Source organism: Saccopteryx leptura, chromosome 1 (assembly GCF_036850995.1).
Source record: "Saccopteryx leptura isolate mSacLep1 chromosome 1, mSacLep1_pri_phased_curated, whole genome shotgun sequence".
In the NCBI taxonomy this organism is placed as follows: domain Eukaryota; kingdom Metazoa; phylum Chordata; class Mammalia; order Chiroptera; family Emballonuridae; genus Saccopteryx; species Saccopteryx leptura.
Window position 1 is genome coordinate 143,943,872 of NC_089503.1, and position 18,943 is coordinate 143,962,814.

Below are 18,943 nucleotides of genomic sequence, written 5' to 3' on the forward strand. Positions count from 1 at the left end.
ATATATATCTCTGTCCATTCATGCAAACAGAAATACAGGGAGACAGGGAGGATAAATCAGTTAATAATCCCTGGCTCAGTAGCTCAGCTGGTTCAAGCATCATCCCAATACACCAAGGTTGTGGGTTTGGTCCCCAGGCAGGGCACATACAAGAATCAACAAATGAATGAATAAGTAGGTGGAACAACAAATCATTGTTTCTTTCTCTTTCTCTTTCTCTCTCTCTCTCTCTCTCTCTCTCTAATTAATTTTAAAAAAATAAGAAGAATGGTTATCTGCACATGGTGAGGGGAAGGAAGGACGGCAGGAGGCCGGGGATGGAGGAGAGGGTGTGGTGGGGAGAATGGCACTTCTAAAGTATGTCAATGTTTTACAAATTAAAAAAAAAAAAAATAGCCTGACCAGGCGGTGGCGCAGTGAATAGAGCATCGGACTGGGATGCGGAGGACCCAGGTTCGAGACCCCGAGGTCGCCAGCTTGAGCGCAGGCTCATCTGGTTTGAGCAAAGCTCACTAGCTTGGACCCAAGGTCGCTGGCTCAAGCAAGGGGTTACTCGGTCTGCTGAAGGCCCGCAGTCAAGGCACATATGAGAAAGCAATCAATGAACAACTAAGGTGTTGCAACGAAAAACTAATGGTTGATGCTTCTCATCTCTCTGTTCTGTCTGTCTGTCCCTGTCTATCCGTCTCTCTGACTCTCTGTCTCTGTAAAAAAATAAAATAAATAATAAGTAAATCAACAAGGATGGTGAGAGAAAAAACAACTCTACAACAGAATATAAATAGAAAGAAATTATCTTAAATAACTAGCATAACCACAGTAAAGAGTAAAAGGAAGAAAGTAACCAAGTAACTTCTGAACACAGGATTTTGAATATACACCCTCAGGCCAAAAAGAAAACCATAAACAAATATTGAACACGAATTGGTAGATTTGATTTTACAATGGTACGTATACCAATTCTTTTTTTTTTCTGAAGCTGGAAACAGGGAGAGACAGTCAGACAGACTCCCGCATGCGCCCGACCGGGATCCACCCGGCACGCCCACCAGGGGGCGATGCTCTGCCCATCCTGGGCGTCGCCATATTGCGACCAGAGCCACTCTAGCGCCTGAGGCAGAGGCCACAGAGCCATCCCCAGCGCCCGGGCCATCTTTTGCTCCAATGGAGCCTTGGCTGCGGGAGGGGAAGAGAGAGACAGAGAGGAAGGCGCGGCGGAGGGGTGGAGAAGCAAATGGGCGCTTCTCCTATGTGCCCTGGCCGGGAATCGAACCCGGGTCCTCCGCACGCTAGGCCGATGCTCTACCGCTGAGCCAACCGGCCAGGGCCACGTATACCAATTCTAAAGCTACTTTCTCATATTCTATGATGGAAAAATAAGTAAATATATTAGGTAATAGCAGGCAGATTTCTCGCTGAAGGAGTAACAAATGTAAAAATTGACAAGAAATGAACTCTGTGGTGGTGGTGGCCTAGAATTGGAAGTATGAGTATGAACTCAGGGTTTTCTGGTTTTTGTTTTAGAGAGAGGAAGGGAAAGAGAGGCGGAGAGAGAGAGAGAGAGACAGAGGAGAGAGAGAAACATCAATTTTTTTTTAAATTTTTTTTTAATTTATTCATTTTAGAGAGGAGAGGGAGAGACAGAGAGAGAGAAGGGGGGAGAAGCTGGAAGCATCAACTCCCATATGTGCCTTGACCAGGCAAGCCCAGGGCCTTGAACCGGCGACCTCAGCATTTCCAAGTCAATGCCCTATCTACTGCGCCACCACAGGTCAGGTGAAACATCAATTTTAAAAAAGATATTATTTACTGATTTTACAGGGAAAAGAGAGAGAGAAGTATAAACTCATAGTTGCTTCACTTTAGTTGTTCATTGATCGCTTATCGTATGTGCCTTGACCTGGCAAGCCCAGGGTTTTGAACCAGCAACCTCAGCGTCCCTATCTATCCCTCTGACTCTCTCTCTGTCTCCGTCAAAAAAGAAAAAATTAAAACTAACAGAAATTAGAATTTTTAAATATTTACAAGTAGCTCAAGGAAGAAGGAAGGCTAAGCTACCTTTGAGTTACACACACTTTACAGATTTCCAAAGAAAACTACGGAATAATGATACACAAACCTGTCATATTTTTGGGTCCAAGATTCTTCTATATTTTTAAGTCTATTCTGATCAAATTCTATTTTCCACTGCAAGGCATTTATTTCCTATAGAAAGAAAATAGCACTTTCATGAAAAAATTTACAGAATCACTTCAGGACATTGTGAATGGCTTAAATTAATCATCTAATCATTTCAGAGAAATAGGTTAAAAAGTAAAAAGATATAGGTTAAATAATAGTAGGTTAAAGAGTAAGTTGCTTAAAAAGAGTCTAGGACATTTGTAAGCCCATATAGCATGCCTCTGTGGCACTCAAAAGAGCTTTGCCAAAGCTTGCTTACTATAGGAGAATTTTCAAATTATTTTGCTTAAAAATCTAGATTTCTCATCATCCCTGCCCCCAATCCATGCAGAGTTCACACACAAAATACTCCCCTGGAAGTCTGAACCCAGGGACATCCCTTTAAGGGAGGGTACAACAGACACAGGAATAACTTTCAAAACCTGTTAGTGGATGAGGCGGTCAGAGAGAGGCAGGCTCTGGAAGCAAAGGGAGAGAAAAAATAGGCAGTGTCAACTTGGCAGGCCTCCTATTACTTTATAATGGGGAAGTAAAATACTGTAAACCTTAATTCTCTGCCCATTTGACAATCAGTTTGGGATTTCAAGCTCCAAAAGGGAAGGAGACACATGAAGCTGAAGCGTTGAAACCCACCTCGCAGAGGGTATGCACAAATGACAAAGGGACCTCTAAGGAAATTCCATTTGAAAGCTTATTGAATTAAACAAATCTATCCTAAAAATACAAATACCTTCTCCAAGGATCTTTTCTGTTCCACAGTTTTTTGAAGTACTGCCTGGGTATGACTTGTGGCTTTGCCAAATATTGCCTAAGAAAAATAAAAATCTTATTAGTACAAGTTAAATTTCTAATCATATGCATGATGAAGTTCACATGTTTAAGACAACAGAAAATTATTTTGAGTCAAGAATTTCCACAGAAACCTCTTTTTGTGGAGTGTTTGATAGTTCAAAAGTCAGAAGATCTTGGCTTTGGCTCTTGCCCAGCAAATGTGAGAAAGTATGAAAGGATTTTTCACACAAAGACTTGTACACAAACATTCGTAGTGCCATTATTCTAATGGCCAAAAAGTGAGAACCCACATGCCCATAAACTGGGGAATAGATAAACAAAATAAACAAAATGTGCTATTATTTGTACAACGGAATATTATTTGGCAATAAAGAGGAAGAATGTACTGACACATGCTATACCATGCTTGAATCTCAAAAGTATGCTAACTAAAAGAATTCAAATGCAAAAGAATCCAGACAAAATAGAAGAGGCAAATCTTTTTTTTTTCTTTTTCTAATTTTTTTATTAATTTTTAGAGAGGAGAAAGAATGAGAGAGAGAGAGAGAGAAGGGGGAGGGAGGAGCAGGAAGCATCAACTCCCATATATGCCTTGACCAGGCAAGCCCCGGGTTTTGAACCGGCGACCTCAGCGTTTCAGGTCGACGCCCTATCCACTGCGCCACCACAGGTCAGGCCAAGAAGAGGCAAATCTTTAAGACAGAAAGTAGACTGGGTGGTGGGCACACAATGAAATATACTGATTATACATCATAAACATGTACACTTAAAAACAGTTTGATCCTATTAACTAACCAATGTTATCCCAATAAATTTACATTTTTTTGTTCTGTTTTGTTTTATTTAGAAATTAAATTTAATGGGGCAACATTGATCAATAAAAATACATAGGTTTCAGGTAAACATCTCTATACCATTTGAACTGTTGATTGTGTTGTGTGTTCCATAATCCAAAGTCAAATAATTTTCCATCACTATAAATTTGTCCTTTTCTCCCCTCCACCTGGTAAAAACCTCACTTTTATCTGTGTCCATGAGTCTCAGTTTTATATCCCATCTATGTGGGTTATATTTGTCCCTCTTTACTCCCCTCCTCCTCCAATAAATTTCATTTAAAAAAAAGAAAGATTAGCATGACCAGGCAGTAGCACAGTGGATAGAGCGTTGGACTAGGATGCAGAGGACCCAGGTTCGAAACCCTGAGGTAGCCAGCTTGAGCGCAGGCTCATCTGGTTTGAGCAAGGCTCACCAGCTTGAACCCAAGGTTGCTGGCTTGAGCAAGGGGTTACTCGGTCTGCTGAAGGCCCACGTTCAAGGCACATACAAGAAAGCAATCAATGAACAACCAAGGTGCCTCAACAAAAGAACTGATTCTTCTCATCTCTCTCCCGTCCTGTCTGTCTGTCCCTATCTGTCCCTCTCTCTGCCTCTGTCACAAAAAAAAGAAAGAAAGATTAGAGATAGAAATGGAGAGTGACTGCTAATGTGTAATGTGTACGAAGTTCCTTTTTGGGGTGTTAAAATGTTCTAAAATTAGATTATGGTGATGGTTGCACAACTATAAGTTTTTTTTTTTTTGTTTTTTTTTTTTTGTTTTGTTTTTTTTTTCATTTTTCTGAAGCTGGAAACGGGGATAGACAGTCAGACAGACTCCCGCATGCGCCCGACCGGGATCCACCCGGCACGCCCACCAGGGGCGGTGCTCTGCCCCCCAGGGGGCGATGCTCTGCCCATCCTGGGCGTCGCCATATTGCGACCAGAGCCACTCTAGCGCCTGAGGCAGAGGCCACAGAGCCATGCCCAGCGCCCGGGCCATCTTTGCTCCAATGGAGCCTTGGCTGCGGGAGGGGAAGAGAGAGACAGAGAGGAAAGCGCGGCGGAGGGGTGGAGAAGCAAATGGGCGCTTCTCCTATGTGCCCTGGCCGGGAATCGAACCCGGGTCCTCCGCACGCTAGGCCGACGCTCTACCGCTGAGCCAACCGGCCAGGGCCAACTATAAGTTTAGTAACAACTTAAAACTACTGAATTTCACAGCATGTAAATTATACCTTAATAAAGCTGTCAAAAAATGTAAACCTCAAAAGAAACTCAATTATATTAAGCACTGCTGTTTTGGTTTTAAAAGCTAAAACCACCCTCTCCGGTAGCTTGGTTAGAGCAGTGGTTTTCAACCCAATGATTATAGACTCTATAATCATACAACAGCAGGGTGGTTAACTCTTTAACGGGCAGGCAGGAAACTTCTGGAGACTGACACCAGTCCATGGAAGGGCAGGAAATTTCTGGAAACTGGCACCAGTCCACAGACAGCGGTTGAAAACCACCGGGTTAGAGCATCATCTCCATATGCCAAGGTTGAAGGTTCAATCTTGGCTCAGAGCACATACAAGAATCATCCAAAGAATGCATAAATAAGTGGAACAACAAAATCGATGTTTCTTTCTCCCTCCCCTCTTCCTCTCTCTCCCTAAAATCAATAAATTAGGAAAAAAACTAAAACTAAAACCATACCACTTAATATCAGACTATGAAAGGTGATGAAAGTTTTAAAAAAACTTCTTACCACCTGACCTGTGGTGGCGCAGTGGATAAAGTGTCAACCTGGAAACGCTGAGGTTGCCGGTTCAAAACCCTGGGCTTGCCTGGTCTAGGCACATATGGGAGTTGATGCTTCTAGCTCCTCCCCCTTCTCTCTCTCTCTCTCTCTCTCTCTCTCTCTCTCTTTCTCTCCCCCCCTCTATAATGAATAAATAAAATCTTTAAAAAAAATAAAAATAAAAAACTTCTTACCATACTTTGAAGAATTTTCAATGCTTCCTCTTTACCATCAAGTTGTCTTTGAGATGCCTCAAGTTCAGTTTTTAAAATTTCTACCTCCTGCAAAGAGAAATAAAATTAGTCTTCTTGTCTGCAAGATGTGCAGCCCCAAATGACCGGCGTGATTCTAGTCTACATTCAAGCACAGCATGCAGTTTGATTCAAAGCACTCTGACCTCACAAATGAGGTTGGGGATGACTACAGCTCTCTAAGTGGACGGGTGAACCAAAACTGAGAGCCTCATTATCAGGGGCCATTTGTAACTCAAAGCCCAAATCTGTTGCTTTTACCCATCTAAGCCACACAACTAAAAATGTGAAAAACAAAAAATCGTTTGGCCATATAAAATAAGCACTGGATTGTTCTCATAGCTACAGTAGTTATTACAGGTTGAACTGTGTCCTCCACAAAAGAAATGTTCAAATTCTAACTCCTGGTACTGTGATCGTGACCTTATTTGGAAACAGGGTCTTCTGGCCTGTGGTGGCGTAGTAGATAGAGCATTGACCTGGAACACACTGAGGTCGCTGGCTCAAAACCCTGGGCTTGCCTGGTCAAGGCACTTACACGACAAGCAAGTAATAAACAACTAAAGTGAAGCAGCTATGAGTTGATAGTTCTCGCTTCCCCTTCCTCTCTAAAAAGCAATAAATAAAATCTTAAAATTTTTTTTAAAAAGGACATAGTGTCTTTACAGATGCAATCAAGTTAAAATGAGGCCAGAATGGCCTGACCAGGCGGTGGCGCAGTGGATAGAGCATCGGACTGGGATGCAGAGGACCCAGGTTTGAGACCCCGAGGTCACCAGCTTGAGTGTGGGCTCATCTGGTTTGAGGAAAAGCCCACCAGCTTGAACCCAAGGTCGCTGGCTCCAGCAAGGGGTTACTCGGTCTGCTGAAGGCCCGCAGTCAAGGCACATATGAGAAAGCAATCAATGAACAACTAAGGTGTTGCAACGCGCAATGAAAAACTAATGATTGATGCTTCTCATCTCTCTCCGTTCCTGTCTGTCTGTCCCTGTCTATCCCTCTCTCTGACTCACTCTCTGTCTCTGTAAAAAATAAATAAATAAATAAAAATTAAAAAAATATATGGAGAGAGCTGCTTTAAAAAAAAATGAGGTCAGAATGGATTAGGGTAAGCCCCAATCAATGACTGGTGTCCTTATAAAATGAGAAGAAATTTGGGCACAGTCACACAGGGGAGAAGGCCATTATGATGACAGACAGAGACTGCAGTAATGGAGCTACAAGCCAAAGAATGCCAAGAACAAAGATTGTTGGGGGGGCAACCACCAGAAGCTAGGAAGAGGCTAAGGGTTCTCCTCGAGACCTCTCAGAGGGAACGTAGCCCACTGACACCTTGATTTTGGACTTCCAGCCTCCAGAACTGAGGGAGTATATCTGCTGTGTTAAGCCTGTAGTTTGTAGTACTTTGTTATAGCGGCCCTGGGAAATGCACACAGCAACTGTCACAAGAGTCACAAACACACCCTGAGACGGGCGTGCTGTTTCCCCGCAGATTTGGCACCCCTCCACAGAAACGCCTGCTCCCAGCACCTGGGATACTTTCTGGTCTTTTGACTTCAAAGAGGTTAAATTAAGTCAGGTAATTTTAAGCCCCAAATACAGGGAAGACAGATGGAAAGAAACGATAACTAGTTTCTCCAGGAGATTTAGAGAAGCAGTAGATTAGGGGCGGAAGGAGAGTTGGAAGGCATGTTTACATAAACAGATTTTTTGAGAGATGGGGAGGATGAGAAACTGAGGAGGCCAGTTGAAAGGTATGAGCTTTACCCTGTGGTTCGTTGAGAATGTCTGGCAATCCAACATTTGACTTCCAGACAATTTTAGTATTACTTAAACAAAACGTCTACCAATAGACTTTTATTCACATGAAAATTTTTATATTAGCCAGAGTACCTACCTCTAATGTTTCATCAAGACGTTGCCGTAGTTCTACATTTGACAATTCTGAATAAGAATCTATTAGAAAAAAGAACCACGTATTATCTTTAAATAGTTAAATAAGAACATTTGTTTAAAAATTATCAAACATAGAGTCCCGTAAACTGCAAAGAGAAATTATAATAAACCAAACAATGATAAAAATAGGTAGCTTCACATCATATCCACACAAGCTGCAGAAGGCTTTTCCAGTCTACCTGAATCATTACCAGCTAGAAGCAGCTGTCATTGGGACTTGGACATGAGCTGCAAAGTATAGAATGGTGACAACAATTTCAGTGCCATGCGGACTTTTCCTGGATGTGGACTTTTCCTGGACTCCTGCTTCTTGTGACAGTTCCTAACAGACTGAACTGGGGTTGGGTTGCATTTTTCAGGGATTTGGCATGTTGATGGGGCCAACTTGGACTTGGTGAACATGTTAAGGACACTACTCTTCTATGGATTCTTGCTGTATTGGCCAAGAGTTTGCTTAAAAACTTTAATCACTGTAAAAAAAAAAAATAGAAGACTGGATAGAGAAGATGTGGCACATATACACTATGGAATACTACTCAGCCATAAGAAATGATGACATCAGATCACTTACAACAAAATGGTGGGATCTTGATAACATTATACGGAGTGAAATAAGTAAATCAGAAAAAAATAAGAAATGCAGGATTCCATACATTGGTGGGACATAAAAACGAGACTAAGAGACATGGACAAGAGTGTGGTGGTTACGGGGGGGTGGGGGGAGAGAAGGTGGGAGAGGGGAAGGGGGAGGGGGAGGGGCACAAAGAAAACTAGATAGAAGGTGACAGAGGACAATCTGACTCTGGGGGATGGGTATGCAACAGAATTGAATGACAAGATAACCTGGACATGTTTTCTTTGAATATATGTACCCTGATTTATTGATGTCACCCCATTAAAATAAAAATTTATTTATTTATTAAAAAAATAGGTAGCCTCAAATATTTCACATATGAAGAGATACATAGTTTGAATAAAAAGACTTTTTAAAAAAGACTAAAATAAAACTATTGTTAATAAATTGGTTAGTTGCTACATACAAACATAATACAAAAGAACATGAATGTTGGTGAGTGAAATAAATACATTTTGCTGTTTAAACAGGCTTAGGTTTGATTAATATAGTGGTATAAATATACTGCCCACAAAAATTAGGGGATATTTCAAAATCTACTTTCAAGATCAGGGAACGTGCAGATACTCCAGTACTTTCAGCCTTTGTATAGTGCATTTTCACTAGTGAAATAAAAGTTGGTTTTGCATCTCATTTGCATAATCAAACAACTTTCTTTGACTTGCGTTTGCTTTTCTGATGTTCTTGTTTAGTAAAAAAAATTAAATGCTTTTTTTATCGCTTCATATTTATTTTTAAATATCCCCTGATTTTTTTGAGCAGTGTAGCTAATAAAAAACCTAAATTTAATTTCTTTCCGAAGAGAATGACTAGAGGTCTCCTATGACGAAAATGACTCTCTCTTTAATGTGACCAATTGAGACGTTACACTGAGCTTTGCAGGAGCATCCCTTTCATTGTGGTCTCACTGGCAACAGAAAAACATTAAAGTTGTAAGTTAAAGCAAGAGGAAAAGAAGTAAAAGAAGAAAAAAATTATAAAAAATATTTTGAGGAATATTAAAATTTTCTCAAAACAATTTTTTTCTTTGCTATTCTAAACTTTCATCAACATGACAGTATCCAAGGCAAAACCTAAATCGTGTTCTTACTCTGATGGCACAGGGTTCTAAGGAGAGGCAAAATGACTGTGGATTGCTAATGACAGGTTCTGTTTTATTAATACTTGTGGTAGGCAGAATAATGGCCCCCAATGACATCCACATCTGAGTCCCCATTACCTGTGAATTTATGGCAAGAGGGACTTTGCAGATGTGATTAAATTAAGTATTTGGTGATGGAAGATTATCCTACATTACCTATGTGGGTCCAGTGACAACACAGGTCCTTATAAATGAAAGAGGAAGACAGGAGAGTTAATGTCAGATTGATGCAGCAGGAGAAAGACTCAACCAGGCATTGCTGGCTTTAAACATGGATGAAGGGGCCACGGGCCAAGGAATGTAGGCAGCTGCCAGAAACTGGAAATGGCAAGAAAACAGATTCTCTCCTGCAGCCTCTGGAACGAAGACAGCCCTGCCAACAGCTTGATTTTAGCCCAGTGAGATGTTTCAAACTTCTGACCTACAGAACTGTAAGATAATAAATTTGTGTTGTTTTAAACCATTCTGGTAATTCAAAAATTACCTATTTGGAAATTCACACAATATTCTTATCTAGGATCAGGTCAACTTTGATAAAAAAGACAAAAGTCCCTAACACAATAAAACAGAAGCTCGTACTATTACTGTTACACCTTGTTTCTCTCCCAGTGGTGTCCCCATGTTTTCACAAAGGCATCTTAGCATCATGTTCGTTTTCAATATCTTGCTTGCAAAACAGTATGCATTCTCTAATGTATGATAAGGAACTGGAAGGAAAATATGAAATAATCCCATCCTAATTTCAGGAAGGATTTTGAGAGATAGGGATAGATCACCAGCTACAACATGTTGTTGTATATCTGAAACCAGGTTTCTTAAAAATTATTTTTGTGTTGTTCTAATTTATGTTTGTTCTACTTTGGTGGAAAAGTTTCACAATGTGGATTACAAAACAATTCGGCCACACCCACAGCATAGGCCTGGACTCCACCCATGGGTTCCTAATTGCTTTGGAGCTGTATCATTCTATTCCAATATGATTCTGAGTTTTACTCTCTCTTTAATGTACAGCATATTTTAGTTATAATAAATTAAGATTAATTTTATTTTGATAATTTTATGACATCCCTAAAATAACCAGAAGCATGTGTGTCCTATTGCTAACACTCCTTCCCCAGATAAGCACCAGGCTTGTGGTGCTCAAATGTTACCTCCTTAGAGAGACCCTGACCCTCGTCTAAAATAGCACTGCCACAGCCCCTCCAGTCACTCACCGTCCCATCACTGACCACTGCCTGACGTTCTATAGCTGTGATTTGTAGGTTTATGTTTCCTCTCCTCTCCTATGTAGAAGTAAACTAAACTCCATGACTTTAGGGCCTTCGAATACTTCGTTCAATGATGTTATCCCCAGAGTTTAGAACTGTTCCCGGTAACTAATAGGTACCCAATAAATATTTGTTGAATAAGGAAAAAAAAAAAAAGAATGAGTGAAGTATACTACTACATCACAAAAGAAACAAGGTAGGTAATTATTTACCGATATCAGGAACATATATGTATTAATTCCGAATAACAAGTGTACTTCACAATTTGAACAATTCTTGGAACTAGAAACATCAATGACTTTTAAACCATCACCAATCTCAAGAGATGAATCCACTCTGGTGATCCATTTTCATGTGCTGGAAGCGTGGAAACACTGACAGGAGTCACAGGGGTGGGGGAGGAGGCAGAGGACACTAAGCATCCTTTCTTACCAGTGCTACTTTGCCGTCTGTGGTGGAAAATTCTGGACCCTTCAGGGTCTGTATCTTGCAAGCTCTTAGACCTGGAATACTGAAAAACTGCACGACTTCTTTCTTCCGCCTTTCTTGGAGATGGGGGAGGGCTAAAGTTCCTTTCATCTGATCCTTTTCTAGATGTAAGTAAATGTGGAACTTGCACTTCATAAACGCTGCCGGGCCTTCTTCTGAGGCCATACCCTAAATCGCCTTCTGCCATGTCATCGTCCTCCTCCTCGGTTTCCCAGCTCGGCGCCCCCGCCTCACTTGGTGGCCTCAACACGCCGCTCATCAGCCAGATGCTGTCTTTACCATAAAGCAAAAACAGTTTATCTGTAGTGAAGAAAAACAGTAGTTAAAATACCACCAGTATAAGGAAGTGGGCTTTTCCAAGGAAGAAAAGCTCCTTCTTGTGTTTTGCAGGCAGGACTACCCCAGAGAAGAACCAGCACGCAAACACAACCCAATTCAACTTTTCCGGACTCTTTTAGGTAAGGAAAAAATCCAACTTGTTCATTCAAAGATGCAGTGGATTGTAGGAAGCATGAGAGTCTCTCACTGAATGCAATAATCTACTATCAGAATACAGCAGATCACTCTGTGCCAACGAAACAGCACACTCTTTTTTTAATTTCTTTTTTTTTTCTTTTGTTTCAGAGAAAGGGATAGACAGGGAAAGAGACAAGAACGGAGAGATGAGAAGCATCAATCATTAGTTTTTTATTGCACATGGCGACACCTTAGTTGTTCATTGATTGCTGTCTCATATGTGCCTTGACTGTGGGCCTTCAGCAGACCGAGCGAGTAACCCCTTGCTCAAGCCAGCGACCTTGGGTCCAAGCTGGTGAGCTTTGCTCAAACCAGATGAGCCCATGCTCAAGCTGGCGACCTCGGGGACTCGAACCTCGGTCCTCCGCATCCCAGTCCGATGCTCTATCCACTGCGCCACTGCCTGGTCAGGCAGCACACTCTTGATATACAAAGAAAGGGTTCCATTTCACAAACCTAAGAGCTACATAAAATTCAGAAAAAGTCTCTGAAAAACGAGACTTGCAATGACTCAGACCTTGCTGCCTCTATCCCCTCACAGCCCTCTACCCAATCCAGGAACTCGGGGCTCTTCCAGTTTCTTCTACAGCCCCACTTGGTTCATTTGCCATTTCTGTGCAGAAACTAAGAGCAAAGCTTTTTGTATCTGTGACAGTGAAAGGTGGGAGGGACAAAGGTGCCCCACCTCTCTCTTTCTCAAATCGCATCTTTGTTCAAAGCCTATTTTGCAATGCAACAGAGCAAATACCAAAACCTTTTTTATTTTAAATACCAAAGCCTTTCAATAGCCAAGGGCCCTATGCTCACGTCAGCCCCGTCAGTGCCTAGTCTGACTGCCCTGGTCTCCCCATGTTCTTTTTTTTTTTTTTTAATTTATTTATTCATTTTAAAGAGGAGAGAGAGAGAAAGAGAGAGGAGCAGGAAGCATCAACTCCCATATGTGCCTTGACCAGGCAAGCCCAGGGTTTCGAACTGGCGACCTCAGCGTTTCCAGGTCTACACTTTATCCACTGCGCCACCCCAGGCCAGGCCCTCCCTGTGTTCTTGACTGTGCCAAGCATTTCCGCCCCAGAGCATGTGCTTGCCCTGCACGGAGGAAGGAATGTTTTCACCCCAAGTTGCTCGGCTGATTCCTCACCTCCTGTGCGTCCTTTTTCAGTCTTATCTTCTTGGTGGGGCCTTTCCTGGCACCCCACCTAAAATCTCCCTGTCCCACTTTCCGGTTTATCTTTCTCCTTGCACGTATGACCTTCTAACATAGTGCTCCATATTTTACTCATTTTTCCAATCATGCCACTAAAAGAAGGAGGGTAGTTGTAAAGCCAGTATTCACAGCCAGGGCCACTATCACAGCCGCCTTCCGGCTCATGCAGGTTCGCATTGGATTCGGACAGTCGGTAAAGAAACAATGGAGCCAAAAACTGATAGGCCATAGTCTTTAATCCTAGCTTGCACCCGGCGGGCAAGTAAAAAACACACACTGGGCTTCAAAACCCACTCACATTCAGTGCTCACAAAGCTACTGACTTATCCAAGTTTCCTAGAATCAAAGGTTTCTAGCTCACCAGACTTATTCTCCTCAGTTCCCCATCTCCTTCCTTATCCCAGATACAAACTCTATACAAACTAGCATCTCACTCAGCACTCCGCCATCTTGGCTGCTTTTCCTGGCCTACTCCACGTGGCCTCCTTCTGCTCTCCTCTCTGCTCTCTCCTCTAATGATAATCTCAGGAACCAAGAGCATAAGCTCCTGTTCTGCCCCCATTTTATAGTGTAGATTCATAACCTTTAATCCAATATACAAAATAGGGAAGTCTCTACTACAAAGTCACTTCTCTGAGGCATGATTGGATTGTACCACCCCACATCAAAAAGGGTAGGAAAGGCTTAATCCCAAAACCAAGCCCCAGGCTACAAGGATTCTGCCTGCCCCCAACACACATTAATATCACCTGGGCGACGGCCTCCTCATGGGCAGCGTAATCTTTAACAAAGTGAGCATAATACATTTTATCTGCCCAACAGTAGTGCAAAAGAGGGCGCCCACTGAAGCTGAGGGTGGCTCCAGCCTGTCTGAGATGCCTCTCAGGATGTAGTGCATCCTGCAAGTTTTCCCCCACCAGAGCCCAAACCCGCTCTCGATGTCTCTGTGAGGAACGTGAGCTCCACAAGGGCAGAAGTGTTTGTCTTCTCTGTATCATGACTGTACTCCTAATGCCTAACACTGAGACATAATCAGTGCTCCATAAATGTTTGGGTTTTTTTCTTTACAATTTTATTTATTCATTTTAGAGTGGAGATGGAGAGAGAGAAGGGATATGGAGCAGGAAGCATCAACTCCCATATGTGCCTTGACTAGGAAAGCCTGGGTTTCGAACTGGCAAACTCAGCGTTCAAGGTCAATACTTGATCCACTGCGCCACCACAGGTCAGGCCATAAATATTTGTTTAATAAAAGAATAAAGCAAGGAAGGAATATACAAACTGAAATCAACTTGCCTCTAGGGCAGGAAAACAAAACGGTCACCTCGGCAAGGCTTCACACTAGATACCCTGGCACTAACTGCCTGCCCTTCTTCCCCTCCAAAAAACATATCCAGGTAAAAATACCAAACAGAGAAATCATCACTGAGCCACCCCCATCTGAAGACAAGGACACCTACCTGGTGACAGTGGCCTACTTGGTGGCTGAAGAGCACCTGGAGTGCTCAGGGTCATACAAAGTACAGTTAAGAGGGACTTTCACCACCATACATTTCAAAATAGCTGCTTTGCTGTCGTTATTTAGAAATATTTCATCCTTTTCACAAGACTCATTAAACACACACACACACACACATCCCTGACATATTTTCCTGAATATCCTGCTGTTTAAGTAATTGCTTATTGCTTACCAGGACTTTCAAAAATAAATATGAGTCTTCCAAAAATAATTAAATTACATTTTTTGGTGAGATCTCTCTCTTAGATTCTCCCACATGTAGATGCTAAATAAATCTGAAAATGTATGAAAGATTTTCTATCATTTTTAGTGTCAAAATACTACATATTTTCAATGTTTAAAAACAAAGACCCTTAAAAGATGTGAATACATCATTAAAGAAGATACAAAGAAAGAAAGACACTCAACATCCTTAGTCATCAGGGCATTGTAGATTTAAACTACAATGAGATCCATCACCTACTACTACCAGTCCCAAGTGTTGCTGAGGATGTGCACAACCACATACACTGTTGGTGGGAGTATAAAATGGCACAAACACTGTGAAAAGTTTGACAGTTTCTTTTTCTTTTCTTTTCTTTTTTTTTTTTTTTTTTACAGGGACAGAGAGAGAGTCAAAGAGAGAGAGGGATAGATAGACAGGAACAGAGAGAGATGAGAAGCATCAATCATCAGTTTTTCATTGCGACACCTTAGTTGTTCATTGATTGCTTTCTCACATGTGCTTTGACCGTGGGCCTTCAGCAGACCGAGTAACCCCTTGCTTGAGCCAGTGACCTTGGGTCCAAGCTGGTGAGCTTTTTGCTCAAGCCAGATGAGCCCGCGCTCAAGCTGGCGACCTCGGGGTCTCAAACCTGGGTCCTCCGCATCCCAGTCTGACGTGACAGTTTGTTTTCAATGGTGATCCAGCAACTGCATTCTTGGTATTGACCCATGAGAAATGAAATCATATGTTCACACTGAGGTGTGTGCATGAGTTTTCCCAGCAGTACTCAACTCAGTCCCAACCTAGAAAGAACCCAAATGCCTATCAACAGGAAAACAGACACATTAGAATACAATAGAATATACACAGCAATAAATAATGAATTTCTGATACATGTAATAACATGAGTGAGTCTTAAAGACACTATGCTAACCAAAGAACCACATACTGTATGAAATGCTGGCAAAACTAATGTTCGTAACAGACAATAGGTCAAAGGTTGCCTAGGGTGGGAAGGTGAACTTTGAGGGACATGAGGGAACGTCTTTGGATAATGGGGAAGTCTTCTATCATGACTAGAATGATGGTTTGTCAAAAATAATCCAACTGTATATTTACAATGGTGCATTTTATTATATGTATTTTACCTCAATAACATGTTAAATTTTTTTTTGTATTTTTCCGAAGCTGGAAACGGGGAGGCAGTCAGACAGACTCCTGCATGTGCCCAACCGGGATCCACCCGGCACGCCCACCAGGGGGCGTTGCTCTGTTGCAACCAGAGCCATTCTAGCCTGAGGCAGAGGCCATAGAGCCATCCCCAGCGCCTGGGCCAACTTTGCTCCAATGGAGCCTTGGCTGCGGGAGGGGAAGAGAGAGACAGAGAAGAAGGAGAGGGGGAGGGGTGGAGAAGCAGATGGACGCTTCTCCTGTGTGCCCTGGCCAGGAATCGAACCCAGGACTCCTGCATGCCAGGCTGACACTCTACCACTGAGCCAACCGGCCAGGGCTGGAGCCATTTTTTAGCACCTAAGGTGGAGGCCATGGATCCATCCTCAGCGCTCGTGGTCAACTAGCTGGAGCCAATTGAGCAATGGGTGCAGGAAGGGAAGAGAGAGAAGAAGGGGTAGGGGTGAAGCAGATGGGTACTTCTTCTGTGTGTCCTGACTAGGAGTTGAACTCAGGACATCTACACGCAGGGCCAACATTCTACCACTGAGCCAACTGGCCAGGGCCAGGAACAATTTTTTTAAATGACAATTAATAATCACTAGCACTTACTGCTTGCTTTCTGTGTTCTAGGCATTATTCTAAATGTTTTACTTGGATTATTCTATTCTATTCTATTTATAAGTGAGAGGAAGGTAAATAGTGAGATAGACGGCACATGTGCCCCAACTGGAATTGACCTGGCAACCCCTGTCTGGGGCCAATGCTTGAATCAACCGAGCTATCCTCAGAGTCCGGGGCCCACACTTGAACCAATTAAGCCACTGGCTGTGGAAGGAGAGGAGGGAGAGAAGGGGGAGAGGGAGAGAGAGGACGTGGAGAAGGAGGGAGAAAGGAGCAGATGGTCACTTCTCACGTGTGCCCTGATCGGGAATCGAACCCGGGATCAAACCAGGGAAGTCCATACACCAGGACAATGCTCTATCCACTGAGCAAACTGGCCATAGAGTTAGATTATTCTATTTAATCTTTACAAACACTCTGTAAGACAACAGTACAGTGTGTCCGTAAAGTCATGGTGCACTTTTGACCGGTCACAGGAAAGCAACAAAAGACAATAGAAAAGTGAAATCACCAAATAAAAGGAAAACCCTCCCAGTTTCTCTAGAATGATGTGGCAGCATGTGCGCATGCGCAGATAATGACATAACACCGTGTATACAGCGGAGCAGCTCACGGCCATGCCAGTCGAGATGTGGACGGTACAGAGGAAAGTTCAGTGTGTTCTGTGGCTCGCTAAATTCGAATCTGTGACCAAAGTGCAACGTGAATATCGGCACGTTTATAACGAAGCGCCACCACATAGGAATAACATTACTCGGTGGGATAAGCAGTTGGAGGAAACCGGCAGTTTGGTGGAGAAACCCCGTTCTGGTAGGCCATCAGTCAGTGACGAGTCTATAGAGGCTATACGGGATAGCTTCCTAAGGAGCCCTAAAAAATCTGTGCTTGAGCCCACATCGAACTGCACTGAATAGGTATGAAACTGGGAGAGTTTTCCTTTTATTTGGTGCAGATTTCACATTTCTATTGTCTTTTGTTGCTTTCCTGTGACTGGTCAAAAGTGCACCATGACTTTACGGACACACTGTATTATTATTTAAATACAAACAGTTAAATTGAAGCACAACCAGGTTAAGTAACACAGCTAACAAGAGCCAGAGCCAGACTCTGAATCCAGAGCCCTGATGTCAGAGACATTGTTTCACTCTTAGCCACTGTTTCTATCATCTGAAGAGTTTCAGAGATATTAACATCAGAGTAAACCAAGTTTCTATTATTTATGATATCTAATGGAACTGAAAGTAAAAGGCTAAAATAGCTACTTTTAGCAATACTCAACACAGTCTATTGGACCTATTTTTTCCCCAAATATTTATAAAATCATCTTGGTTCACAAGTTTATTTCCTAAGTAAGTTCCTTGTATTTTTTTTTATTTTTTTTTTTTTTTTTACAGAGGCAGAGATAGACAGGGACAGACAGACAGGAACGGAGAGAGATGAGAAGCATCAATTATTAGTTTCTCGTTGTGACTTCTTAGTTGTTCATTGATTGCTTTCTCATATGTGCCTTGACCGTGGGCCTTCAGCAGACCAAGTAACCCCTTTCTGGAGCCAGCGACCTTGGATCCAAGCCGGTGAGCTTTTTGCTCAAACCAGATGATCCTGTGCTCAAGCTGGCGACCTTGGAGTCTCAAACCTGGATCCTTCCGCATCCCAGTCCGATGCTCTATCTACTGCGCCACCGCCTGGTCAGGCGAGTTCCTTGTATTTTTATTTGTCAGGGTAGATAGGAAATTATTTATTATATAAGAGGCTGTGTTTTACCTCTAGTGCAGCAGATTCCTGTTTATAAATGCAATCTTACATCTCTGTTAAGGAAGGTGTGGTCATGGTTAAACAGCCAACAGTGAAGAAAACAAAATTGGTCAATACAAAGGAAAAAAGCAATAAAAGGAAAGAATATGCAATCGCAGGATTAGCTAAGAATATTTTTTAATGCACCACATATATCCAGGCACCATGGGAATGTTTTCCTGCTATTCAGAGTTGAACATAATAATAAGCATTCACGTGGTCCAATGCTCTACTGTTTTTTAAACTGTAACTTTGGGAACTATTGGCTGTGTACCCTTCCACTTTTTATATACTACTACTAATAGTAATATGGAATGTAGTCAAATTAAACTTGACTTTTGGAACACATTACTACCATTCTATTTAATTAGTTTTAAATGCATTCAATGTTGACAACCAGCCTGACCTGTGGTGGCGCAGTGGATGAGGCATTGACTGAGAATGCTGAGGGTGCAGGTTCGAAACCTCGGGTTTTCCCAGTCTGGGCACATACGAGAAGCACCTACTACAAGCTGATGCTTCCTGCTCTTATCTCCCTCTGTCTCTCTTAGTCTCTTCTCTCTAAAAATCAATATGTAAATTCTTTTTTTTAGTTTTTTTAGA

The 18,943-nt window shown here is 42.2% G+C and overlaps 1 protein-coding gene across 2 annotated transcripts in view; it reads right to left on the bottom strand.

The window, feature by feature from the left end:
* Nucleotides 1-11,593, bottom strand: part of CCDC125 (coiled-coil domain containing 125) — a 35,246-nt gene extending 23,653 nt beyond the window's left edge. For both annotated transcript variants that reach the window (XM_066376433.1, XM_066376423.1), the window contains exons 1-5: nucleotides 11,252-11,593; nucleotides 7,718-7,776; nucleotides 5,764-5,850; nucleotides 2,912-2,989; nucleotides 2,120-2,205 (exon numbers count right to left, since the gene is read on the bottom strand). In XM_066376433.1, coding sequence (XP_066232530.1) covers nucleotides 2,120-2,205; nucleotides 2,912-2,989; nucleotides 5,764-5,850; nucleotides 7,718-7,776; nucleotides 11,252-11,567 — 626 coding nt within the window. In that variant the 5' untranslated portion in view covers nucleotides 11,568-11,593. The remainder of the gene's footprint in view (nucleotides 1-2,119; nucleotides 2,206-2,911; nucleotides 2,990-5,763; nucleotides 5,851-7,717; nucleotides 7,777-11,251) is intronic.
* Nucleotides 11,594-18,943: the final 7,350 nt, after the last annotated feature.